The sequence below is a fragment of the Caretta caretta genome, chromosome 2 (assembly GCF_965140235.1).
Source record: "Caretta caretta isolate rCarCar2 chromosome 2, rCarCar1.hap1, whole genome shotgun sequence".
Lineage (NCBI taxonomy): Eukaryota > Metazoa > Chordata > Testudines > Cheloniidae > Caretta > Caretta caretta.
This window is the reverse complement of record NC_134207.1, coordinates 1,042,230-1,054,615: the sequence shown is the minus strand read 5'-3', so window position 1 is coordinate 1,054,615 and position 12,386 is coordinate 1,042,230. Positions and strand designations below refer to the sequence as shown.

Sequence of the window (12,386 nt, the reverse complement as noted above, 5' to 3'; positions counted from 1 at the left end):
CAGCCCCCAACGCCAGAGCCCCCCAGCCGTCCCTGCGCATGAGGGGGAGGAGTTGGGGGGTGGGCACCGAGGGTAGGGGCAGTGGGCACGTGGGGGCAGTGCAGGGGCCAGGCTGTGGGGCTGGGCTGGGCTGAGCAGGCCTGGTGAGTCTCACCTGTCACTTTCCCTCAGGGGCTCTGCGAGGAGATTCGCTCCAGGCTGGGCGACCTGGAGCAAGCCCTGGAGCGGGGGCAGCAGGTGCTGGAGCTGGTGACAGGCAAGTGGCAGAGCAGCTGGCTGCTGAGAATTGGGAACTGCAGCCCCCAGGCCCAGACTGGTGAATCCCTACCCCCCATTCCCCACTGGGGGGCGCTCGGATCCTACTGCCCTCCATTCCTCACTCGGGGTGCTCGGATCCCCCTTTGCCACATTCCCCACCCGGGGGGTGCTCGGATCCTACTGCCCCCCATTCTCCAGCAGGGGGCGCTCGGATCCTACTGCCCCCCAATTCCCCACCAGGGGCACTCGTCTCCCCCTTTTCCACATTCCCCACTGGGGAGTGCTCGAATCCCCCTTTCCCACTTTCCCCACCAGGGGGCGCTCGGATCCTACTGCCCCCCATTCCCCACCGGGGGGTGCTCAGATCCCCCTTTCTCACATTCCTCAACAGGGGGTGCTCAGATCCCATTGCCCCCCCCCCCCATTCTCTAGCAGGGCCACTCAGATCCTACTGCCCCCTATGTACCAGCAGGGGTGCTTGGATCCCCCCTCCACACATTCCCCATCAGGGAGCACTCGGATCCGACTGCCCCCCGTGTACCAGCAGGGGGCACTCAGATCCCCCTTTCCCACATTCCCCACCGTGGGGCGCTCGGATCCTATTTTCCCCCCATTCTCCAGCAGGGGGTGATTGGATACTACTGCCCCCCATTCCACACTAGGGGGTGCTCGGATCCCCCTTTCCCACATTCCCCACCGGGGGGGCTCAGATCCTATTGCCCCCCCATTCTCCAGCAGGGCAACTCAGATCCTACTGCCCCCCATGTACCAGCAGGGGTGCTTGGATCCCCCCTCCACACATTCTCCACCAGGGGGCGCTTGGATCCTACTGCCCCCCATGTACCAGCAGGGGGCATTCAGATCGCCCTTTCCCACATTCCCCACCAGGGGGCGCTCGGATTCTACTGCCCCTCATTCCCCACCAGGGGGCGCTCAGATCCTACTGTCCCCATGTACCAGCAGGGGTGTTCGGATCCCCCATCCCCACATTCCCCACCAGGGGGCGCTCGGATCCTACTGCCCCCCCATTCTCCAGTGGGGGGGTGCATGGATCCCACAGCCAACCCCCCATTCTCCAGCAGTGGTTGCTCGGCTCCTCTCTCCCCACATTCCCCACCAGGGGGCGCTCAGATCCTGTTGCCCCCCCCCATGTACCAGCAGGGGTGCTCGGATCCCCCAACCAACCTCCCATTCCCCACCAGGGGGCGCTTGGATCCTACCGCCCCCCATTTCCCAGTGGGACGTGCTTGGATCCTCCAACCAAACTGCTGGGGGCTCCTACCCGGGGGCTCACCCTCTCACCCCCTCCTCCCCGGCGCGCTCTCTACAATCCGTTCCTGCTTGGGAGTGTGCTGAAATTTGCTTTTCCGAAACTGCTCACCCCAATTCACTCCTCCACCACAGGCCACCCCATCCCTTCCTTCCCTGTGTGCCCCACAATCTCGTCTGGATTGACTCGCCTCCGGTGCTCCCCTTGCCCCATTCCTGTCCCACTGCTCACCCTGAACCTCTCCTCCCCATGTGCTGTTCTCAGCCTGTTCCTCCCTGAGCGTTCGCTCGAATCAGCCCCTCTGGGGCTCACTTAAATATCTAACAATTCTAGGTGCCAACTTTCCAGGCTAGAGATCTGGCAGCCACTTGGGACCTTTGTGTCTAGACAGACACAGGAAACCTCACCGTGACAAAGATTAATTGATCACAGGAAAGACTGAGCCTTGTCTAGGTGCAGGGGATCCCGATCTGGACCAGTAATACACAGAATGGGCCCTTGGAAACGGACAAGCTTCCAAAGCGTAAAACAATTCTGAGCAAAACTGAATCTCAGGAAGTATTTAAAGAAGCAGTAACAATTATTTCTGTGTTCATTTAGGTGATTTAGTATCAAATGCAAGGAAAAGCTGCGAAGCTGACAGCTGCGAGGACAAATCAGCAGTTAGGAAAGGCAGATCATAGAATCATAGAATATAAGGGTTGGAAGGGACCCCAGAAGGTCGTCTAGTCCAACCCCCTGCTCGAAGCAGGACCAAATCCCAGTTAAATCATCCCAGCCAGGGCTTTGTCTGATAATTGACAATAGAAGCTAACGGTATCAGTGAAAAGTCTTGGGCCATGTGTGTAGCAGGAAGGAATGAAATCCCAGCAATGGTCTAGGTCTGATCCCAGGCAAGGAGGGCAATGCTGCAGGCATGATGCAGAAGAGGCAGATGTATTCAATAACTATTTCTGTTCCGTTCAGAAAGACGCAGGGGGAGGTATTCACATCTTACAGTGACCAGGGAATAGTGTCTCCCAGCTGTAACTAGGACGGATGGTAAATAGCAGCTACTCACCCTGTATAACTCTGCCCCAGGGGTATCATCCGGTTGGCAGAGGTGCTCACTGACCCACTAATGCTGATTTCTAGTAAATCTTGAAGAACTGGGGACTTCCCAGTGCTCTGGAGAAAGCTAAGGCAGTGCCTGTATTTTGAAAGCAGAAGTGACCTGATAAGCCTGACCTTGAGCTGGGCAGGTCATGGCAAGGCTGAAAGGATCCAGAGAGACTTAGAAGATGGATGCATAAGAAATACCAGTTCTCCGTGATTTCGACTGTGATTGTCAGTAACAACAGATTCATAGATACTAAGGTCAGAAGGGACACTGTGATCATAGGCGAAAAACCCCGAGGGCCTCTTCCAATCTGCCCTGGAGGAAAATTCCTTCCTGATCCCAAATATGGCGATCAGCTAAACCCTGAGCATGTGGGCAAGACTCTAAGATACCTGCCTCTGCTCTAGCCCCTTCATCAGGGCTCTGAGTGTTTCACAGAGCAGGTCGTTATCATAGAATCATAGAATATCAGGGCTGGAAGGGACCTCAGGAGGTCATCTAGTCCAACCCCCTGCTCAAAGCAGGACCAAACCCCAACTAAATCATCCCAGTCAGGGCTTTGTCAAGCCTGACCTTAAACACCTCAAAGAAGAAGATTCCACCACCTCCCTAGGTAACGCATTCCAGTGCTTCACCACCCTCCTAGTGAAATAGTGTTTCCTAATATCCAACCTAAACCTCCCCCACTGCAACTTGAGACCATTACTCCTTGTCCTGTCATCTGCTATCACTGAGAATAGTCTAGATCCATCCTCTTTGGAACCCCCTTTCAGGTAGTTGAAAGCAGCTATCAAATCCCCCCTCATTCTTCTCTTCCGCAGATTAAACAATCCCAGTTCCCTCAGCCTCTCCTCATAAGTCATGTGTTCCAGTCCCCTAATAATTTTTGTTGCCCTCCGCTGGACTCTTTCCAATTTTTCCACATCCTTCTTGTAGTGTGGGGCCCAAAACTGGACACAGTACTCCAGATGAGGCCTCACCAATGTCGAATAGAGGGGAACGATCACGTCCCTCTATCTGCTGGCTATGCCCCTACTTATACATCCCAAAATGCCATTGGCCTTCTTGGCAACAAGGGCACACTGTTGACTCATATCCAGCTTCTCGTCCACTGTAACCCCTAGGTCCTTTTCTGCAGAACTGCTGCCGAGCCATTCGGTCCCTCGTCTGTAGCAGTGCATGGGAATCTTCCGTCCTAAGTGCAGGACTCTGTGCTTGTCCTTGTTGAACCTCATCAGATTTCTTTTGGCCCAATCCTCCAATTTGTCTAGGTCCCTCTGTATCCTATCCCTACCCTCCAGCGTATCTACCACTCCTCCCAGTTTAGTGTCATCTGCAAACTTGCTGAGGGTGCAATCCACGCCATCCTCCAGATCATTAATGAAGATATTGAACAAAACCGGCCCGAGGACCGACCCTTGGGGCACTCCACTTGATACCAGCTGCCAACTAGACATGGAGCCATTGATCACTACCCTTTGAGCCCGATGATCTAGCCAGCTTTCTCTCCACCTTATCGTCCATTCATCCAGCCCATACTTCTTTAACTTGCTGGCAAGAATACTGTGGGAGACCGTGTCAAAAGCTTTGCTAAAGTCAAGGAACAACACGCCCACTGCTTTCCCCTCATCCACAGAGCCAGTTATCTCGTCATCTAAGGCAATTAGATTAGTCAGGCATGACTTGCCTTTGGTGAATCCATGCTGACTGTTCCTGATCACTTTCCTCTCCTCTAAGTGCTTCAGAATTGATTCCTTGAGGACCTGCTCCATGATTTTTCCAGGGACTGAGGTGAGGCTGACTGGCCTGTACTTCCCAGGATCCTTCTTCTTCTCTTTTTTAAAGATGGGCACTACATTAGCCTTTTTCCAGTCGTCCGGGACCTCCCCTGATCGCCATGAGTTTTCAAAGATAATGGCCAATGGCTCTGCAATCACATCCACCAACTCCTTTAGCACTCTCGGATGCAGTGCATCCGGCCCCATGGACTTGTGCACGTCCAGCTTTTCTAAATAGTCCTGAACCACTTCTTTCTCCACAGAGGGCTGGTCACCTCCCCCCCATGCTGTGCTGCCCAGTGCAGTAGTCTGGGAGCTGACCTTGTTCGTGAAGACAGAGGCAAAAAAAGCACTGAGTACATTAGCTTTTTCCACATCCTCTGTCACTAGGTTGCCTCCCTCATTCAGTAAGGGGCCCACACTTTCCTTGACTTTCTTCCTGTTGCTAACATACCTGAAGAAACCCTTCTTGTTACTCTTAACATCTCTTGCTAGCTGCACCTCCAGGTGTGATTTGGCCTTCCTGATTTCACTCCTGCATGCCTGAGCAATATTTTTATACTCTTCTCTGGTCATTTGTCCAATCTTCCACTTCTTGTAAGCTTCTTTTTTGAGTTTAAGATCAGCAAGGATTTCACTGTTAAGCCAAGCTGGTCGCCTGCCATATTTACTATTCTTTCTACACATCGGGATGGTTTGTCCCTGTAACCTCAATAAGGATTCTTTAAAATACAGCCAGCTCTCCTGGACTCCTTTCCCCCTCATGTTATTCTCCCAGGGGATCCTGCCCATCAGTTCCCTGAGGGAGTCAAAGTCTGCTTTTCTGAAGTCCAGGGTCCGTATTCTGCTGCTCTCCTTTCTTCCCTGTGTCAGAATCCTGAACTTGACCATCTCATGGTCACTGCCTCCCAGGTTCCCATCCACTTTAGCTTCCCCTACTAATTCTTCCCGGTTTGTGAGCAGCAGGTCAAGAAGAGCTCTGCCCCTAGTTGGTTCCACCAGCAATTGCACCAGGAAATTGTCCCCTACACTTTCCAAAAACATCCTGGATTGTCTGTGCACCGCTGTATTGCTCTCCCAGCAGATATCCGGGTGATTGAAGTCTCCCATGAGAACCAGGGCCTGTGATCTAGTAACTTCCGTGAGTTGCCGGAAGAAAGCCTCATCCACCTGATTCCCCTGGTCCGGTGGTCTATAGCAGACTCCCACCACGACATCACCCTTGTTGCTCACGCTTCTAAACTTAATCCAGAGACACTCAGGTTTTTCTGCAGTTTCATAGCGGAGCTCTGAGCAGCTCCCTTACATACAATGCAACTCCCCCCACTTTTCTGCCCTGCCTGTCCTTCCTGAACAGTTTATATCCATCCATGACAGTGCACCAGTCATGTGAGTTATCCCATCAAGTCTCTGTTATTCCAATCACGTCATAATTCCTTGACTGTGCCAGGACTTCCAGTTCTCCCTGCTTGTTTCCCAGGCTTCTTGCATTTGTGTATAGGCCCTTGAGATAACTTGCTGTTTGTCCTGCTTTCTTAGTATGAGGCAGGAGCCCTCCCTTTTCGTGCTCTCCTGCTTGTGCTTCCTCCCGGTATCCCACGTCCCCACTTACCTCAGGGCTTTGGTCTCCCTCCCCCGGTGAACCTAGTTTAAAGCCCTCCTCACTAGGTTAGCCAGCCTGCTTGCGAAGATGCTCTTCCCTCTCTTCGTTAGGTGGAGCCCGTCTCTGCCTAGCACTCTTCCTTCTTGGAACACCATCTCATGGTCAAAGAATCCAAAGCTTTCTCTCCGACACCACCTTCGTAGCCATTCGTTGACTTCCAAGATTCAACGGTCCCTGCCCCGGCCTTTTCCTTCCACGGGGAGGATGGTCAAGAACACCACTTGCGCCTCAAACTCCTTTATCCTTCTTCCCAGAGCCACGTAGTCCGCAGTGATCCGCTCAAGGTCATTCTTATCATTACCCTCAAGGTACAGGTGAGCAAACTGAGGCACAGAGAGGGAAAGAGACTTGGCCAAGGTCACCCAGAAAGCCAGGGGCACAGCCAGGACAAGAACCCAGGTCTCCTTAACCCCAGTGTGGTGCCTGGTTGATGTAATGTGCTGAACCTTCTGTAAGACGGGTGACTTAGTCATGCTGGACACATTAGCACTGTCCAAACACATTAGCACTGTACAACATGAAGGTGGCACCAATCCATTCGAATTCTCTGAGAGGGTCGACAAGCATATGGACAAGGGGAATCCAGTGGATATAGTGTACTTAGGTTTTCAGAAAGCCTTTGACAAGGTCCCTCACCAAAGGCTCTTAAGCAAAGCAAGCTGTCATGGGATAAGAGGGAAGGTCCTGTCATGGATTGGTAACTGGTTAAAAGATAGGAAACAAAGGGTAGGAATAAATGGTCAGTTATCAGAATGGAGAGAGGTAAATTGTGGTGTCCCCCAGGGGTCTGTACTGGGACCAGTCCTATTCAACATATTCATAAATGATCTGGAAAAAGGGGTAAACAGTGAGGTGGCAAAATTTGCAGACGATATAAAATTACTTAGAATACTTAAGTCCAAAGCTTACCGCGAAGAGTAAGGGATCTCACAAAACTGGCAACAAAATGGCAGATGAAATTCAATGTTGATAAACACGAAGTAATGCACATTGGAAAACATAATCCCACCTATATGTATAAATTGATGGGGTCTAAATTAGATGTTACCACTCAAGAAAGAGATCTTTCAGTCACTATGGAGAGTTCTCTGAAAACATCCACTCAATGTGCAGCGGCAGCCAAAAACGCTAACAGAATGTTGGGAATCATTAGGAAAGGGATCGAGAATAAGGCAGAAAATATCACGTTGCTTCTATATAAACCCATGGTACGCCCACATCTTGAATACTGCGGGCAGATGTGGTCGCCCTATCTCAAAAAAGATATATTGGAATTGGAAAAGGTTCAGAAAAGGGCAACAAAAATGATTCGGGGTCTGGAACGGCTTCCGTATGAGGAGAGATAAATAAGACTGGGACTTTTCCCCTTGGAAAAGAGACAACTAAGGGGGGATATGATAGAGGTCTATACAATCATGACGGGTGTGGAGAAAGTAAATAAGGAAGTGTTATTTACTCCTTCTAATAACACAAGAACCAGGGGTCACCCAATGAAATGAATAGGCAGCAGGTTTAAAACAAACCAAAGGACGTATTTCTTCACACAACGCACAGTCAACCTGTGGAACTCCTTGCCAGGGGATGTTGTGAAGGCCCAAAGTATAACTGGGTTCAAAAAAGAACTAGATGAGTTCTTGGAGGATAGGGCCATGAATGGCTAGTAGCCAAGATGGGCAGGGACACAACCCCCTGCTCTGGGTGTCCCTAAACCTCTGACTGCCAGAAGCTGGGACTGGACGACGGGATGGATCACTTGATAATTACCTTGTTCTGTTCATTCCCTCTGAAGCACCTGGCATTGGCCACTGTCAGAAGTGGGCTAGATGGACCACTGCTCTGACCCAGTATGGCCGGTCTTATGTTCTTATGTCCCATATTAGTTGAATTACAAATTAGTTAATTGACAGAGTGCAAAAAATAATAATTGTACATAAAGGAGAGACGTCATCCACTGGGGCTGTTTCTAGTGTGGTCCCACCGGGACCTGTTCTCAGCCCAGGGTGGTTCAGAGTCTTTATCAGTCCCCTGGAAGAAAAGATAAACTCTTTGCTGGTGACATCTGCAGGTGGCACAGAAGTGGTCAGTAATGCTGGGGACAGGTCAGCTGGATGGCTTGGGGAGATGGGCTTGAGAACAATAGCTGTTTACGACCGACCGCTGAGGAAAGACTGGGGGCAGTACCTGGGATGCAGGTCACGCCGGGGAGGAGGCCACCACTCTCTGAGCTAGCCGACAAAGGTCGAATCTGAAGCGAGAGAAATGCAGCCTAGAGCTAAGGGGCCGTGGTTAGCAGTGATGGGACGAGCCCGCCCAGGGCCCTGGTGGATTCTCCGTCACCTGGCGCATGGGAACCCAGCCTGGATCTTTCAGAAGCTCTGCTCTAGCTCAGCCAGGCGCTGTGGGCTCAGGGCAGGGACGAGGGGGCTCTCCCGAGCGGCGGAGGAGGTCAGATCAGAGGGTCTGTGCTCCTGCCTGACTTCCGAATCCCTCGGCAGGGGAGGAAGCCCAGCTGGCCCAGGAGAAGATGGAGTCCCTGAGGATGAGGTATCTGATCATGGGGCAGAGCAGCGGCGACATCCGGCAGCGGCTGGCGCAGGCCCTGGAGGCCTCGTCCCGTGTAGACGCTGCCCAGGAGGACCTGGCTCTCTGGCTGGGTCGAATGGAGAAGGAGCTGGCTTCTGGGGACAGCCAGCCCGGTGACGGGCCGCACCGGGTCAGTGCCAGTGACAGAGAAAAGGTACTGGGGGCAAAGGTGAGGGAAGGGTTCAGGATCCCTCCAGGGCTGAGACTCCACCCCCGTCCCTGATCTCGCCTCACGCCTCTCGTGGGCACACGCGGGCCAGTGTGGGAACGTTCCAGCCAGGCGAATCGCCCTGCCAGCTTCCAAATCGTACCCAGGCCCCTGTCTCCCCAGGGTGGGTACTTGGGAACGCGCCACTCCCCCCCGCCGCAGCACCTCGCGCGTCACCACTCCCGCCCTGCAGCACCTTGCGCACGCCCCACTCCCCCCCGCCAGGCAGCACCTCGCGCGTCACCACTCCCGCCCTGCAGCACCTCGCACACGCTCCCTCCCCCCGCAACATCTCGCGCGTCACCACTCCCGCCCTGCAGCACCTTGCGCACGCCCCACTGCCCCCGCAGCACCTCGCGCGTCACCACTCCCGCCCTGCAGCACCTTGCGCACGCCCCACTCCCCCCCGCCAGGCAGCACCTCGCACGTCACCACTCCCGCCCTGCAGCACCTTGCGCACGCCCCACTCCCCCCCGCCAGGCAGCACCTCGCGCGTCACCACTCCCGCCCTGCAGCACTTTGCGCACGCCCCATTCCCCCCGCAGCACCTCGCGCGTCACCACTCCCGCCCTGCAGCACCTTGCGCACGCCCCACTGCCCCCGCAGCACCTCGCGCATCACCACTCCCGCCCTGCAGCACCTTGCGCACGCCCCACTCCCCCCCGCCAGGCAGCACCTCGCGCGTCACCACTCCCGCCCTGCAGCACCTTGCGCACGCCCCATTCCCCCCGCAGCACCTCGCGTGTCACCACTCCCGCCCTGCAGCACCTTGCGCACGCCCCATTCCCCCCGCAGCACCTCGCGCGTCACCACTCCCGCCCTGCAGCACCTCGCACACGCTCCCCTCCCCCCGCAGCACCTCGCGCGTCACCACTCCCGCCCTGCAGCACCTTGCGCACGCCCCACTCCCCCCGCAGCACCTCGCGCGTCACCACTCCCGCCCTGCAGCACCTCGCACACGCTCCCCTCCCCCCGCAGCACCTCGCGCGTCACCACTCCCGCCCTGCAGCACCTTGCGCACGCCCCACTCCCCCCGCAGCACCTCGCGCGTCACCACTCCCGCCCTGCAGCACCTTGCGCACGCCCCATTCCCCCGGCAGCACCTCGCGCGTCACCACTCCCGCCCTGCAGCACCTTGCGCACACCCCACTCCCCCCGCAGCACCTCGCGCGTCACCACTCCCGCCCTGCAGCATCTTGCGCACGCCCCACTCCCCCGGCAGCACCTTGCGCGTCACCACTCCCGCCCTGCAGCACCTTGCGCACGCCCCATTCCCCCCGCAGCACCTCGCGCGTCACCACTCCCGCCCTGCAGCACCTTGCGCACGCCCCATTCCCCCCGCAGCACCTGGCGCGTCACCACTCCCGCCCTGCAGCACCTTGCACACGCTCCCCTCCCCCCGCAGCACCTCGCGCATGCTCCCCTCCGCCTCCCTCTCCCCCTCCCCCTCCCCCTCCCCCTCCCACAAACACACCCGGCGGCGTGTGACCGGGCGTCTCTCTCTCAGTTTGAGCAGGTGCTGGGGGCTGAACACGCCCACCTGGCCAGGCTCAGCCAGCGGCTGGAGGAGCTCAGGCAGGTCCGGCTGGACGCCCAGGCCATCTGCTCGCAGCGCTCCGCTCAGCAGGTAGGGACGCCGGCCCAGCGCCCAGCCCCGTGCTCCCGTTCACACGGACGCCCAGGGCAGCAGCCAAGGGCACCAGGCTTCCACCTGCCCCGGCCAGCGCCGGGACTTCAGGCCGCTGGATTCCCCCCACACCGCTGGATGCCCCTGGACACTCGGACTGAGCCAGGCACGTGGCCACACGTACACTCATGGACTGAGCCACTTACACGCGCCGACCGCCACGCACGGCACGCACCGATTTGCACGGACTGAGCCGCTTACACGCGCCGACCGCCACGCACGGCACGCACCGATTCGCACGGACTGAGCCACGTACACGCACCGACCGCCACGCATGGCACGCACCGATTCACACGGACTGAGCCACGTACACACGCTGACCGCCACGCACGGCATGCACCGATTCGCACGGACTGAGCCACGTACACACGCCAACCGCCACGCACGGCACGCACCGATTCGCACGGACTGAGCCACGTACACACGCTGACCGCCACGCACGGCACGCACCGATTCGCACGGACTGAGCCACGTACACGCACCGACCGCGACGCATGGCACGCACCAATTCGCACGGACTGAGCCGCTTACACGCGCGGACCGCCACGCACGGCACGCACCGATTCGCACGGACTGAGACACTTACACGCGCTGACCGCCACGCACAGCACGCACCGATTCACATGGACTGAGACACTTACACGCGCCGACCGCCACGCACGGCATGCACCGATTCACACGGACTGAGCCACGTACACACGCTGACCGCCACGCACGGCACGCACCGATTCGCACGGACTGAGCCACGTACACGCGCCGACCGCCACGCACGGCACGCACCGATTTGCACGGACTGAGCCACGTAGACGCGCTGACCGCCACACACGGCACTCACCGATTCACACGGACTGAGCCACTTACACGTGCCGACCGCCACGCACGGCACGCACCGATTCACACGGACTGAGCCACGTACACACGCTGACCACCATGCACGGCACGCACCGATTCACGCGGACGGAGCCGCTTACACGCGCGGACCGCGACGCATGGCACGCACCGATTCACACGGACTGAGACACTTACACGCGCCGACCGCCACGCACGGCACGCACCGATTCGCACGGACTGAGCCACGTACACACGCTGACCGCCACGCACGGCACGCACCGATTCGCACGGACTGAGCCACGCTAGCGTGTGCACACACGAAGAGAGACGCCGACTGAGTGCAGGCGTCTGTCTCATGAGCAGTTTGGGATGTTCAGGCCCACGAGGCGCGCAGCCCGAGCAGCTCCTGAGCACTGCCGGCCGGCCGGGGTAGGACCTGCTTTCCTCGCATGTGAGCAGCCACAGAGAGCTGGGTTTGGCCTGCCTGTCCGCCGAGGGAACCCCCTGGGTCCTGGAGGGGTGGGGAAGTGAGCGTGGTCCTAGCGGGTGAGTTGGCAGCCTATAGCGGGGGCCGCTGTGTTGTTACAGAGGCTGCGCGGAGGGCTGGGGCGGGGCAGAGGCAGCTGGACCCCCACCTGCCTGTGTCCCCCGTGGGCGAGGGCAGCAGCAGGCTTCGTGCTCAGGCCTCTCTCTCTCTCAGCTCCTCTCGGCCGAGATTCTGCACCACCGTGGCCTGGCGGAGCACCTGCTGGGGATCTCCGACCCGCTGCTCCGCGCCTGCCCCCTGCCCTCACGCCAGCCCCCGCAGGTGAGAACCGGCACGGCTTCCGGCCAGGGCCCGTGGGTCTGCGCCCCCGGTCTGCCCTGCGCCGCCAGGCCTGGGCGATGGGCATCTCGGGGCGTCCCCTCGGGTACCTGACACGCTGCGGTCCCCGAAGCAGCCAGCGGGTGACGGGGAAAAGGCCCACAGCCCGCGGCTGGGCCGGGGCAGAGCCAGTGCCCTCGGGGA

The 12,386-nt window shown here is 57.5% G+C and overlaps 1 protein-coding gene across 4 annotated transcripts in view; it reads left to right on the top strand.

Annotated features, from left to right (window-relative positions):
* Positions 1 to 12,386, top strand: part of LOC125630863 (microtubule-actin cross-linking factor 1, isoforms 6/7) — a 155,642-nt gene that overhangs the window by 84,253 nt on the left and 59,003 nt on the right. For all 4 annotated transcript variants that reach the window (XM_048837003.2, XM_075124840.1, XM_048837002.2 and 1 more), the window contains 4 exons: positions 172 to 256; positions 8,564 to 8,805; positions 10,367 to 10,486; positions 12,078 to 12,185. In XM_048837003.2, coding sequence (XP_048692960.2) covers positions 172 to 256; positions 8,564 to 8,805; positions 10,367 to 10,486; positions 12,078 to 12,185 — 555 coding nt within the window. The remainder of the gene's footprint in view (positions 1 to 171; positions 257 to 8,563; positions 8,806 to 10,366; positions 10,487 to 12,077; positions 12,186 to 12,386) is intronic.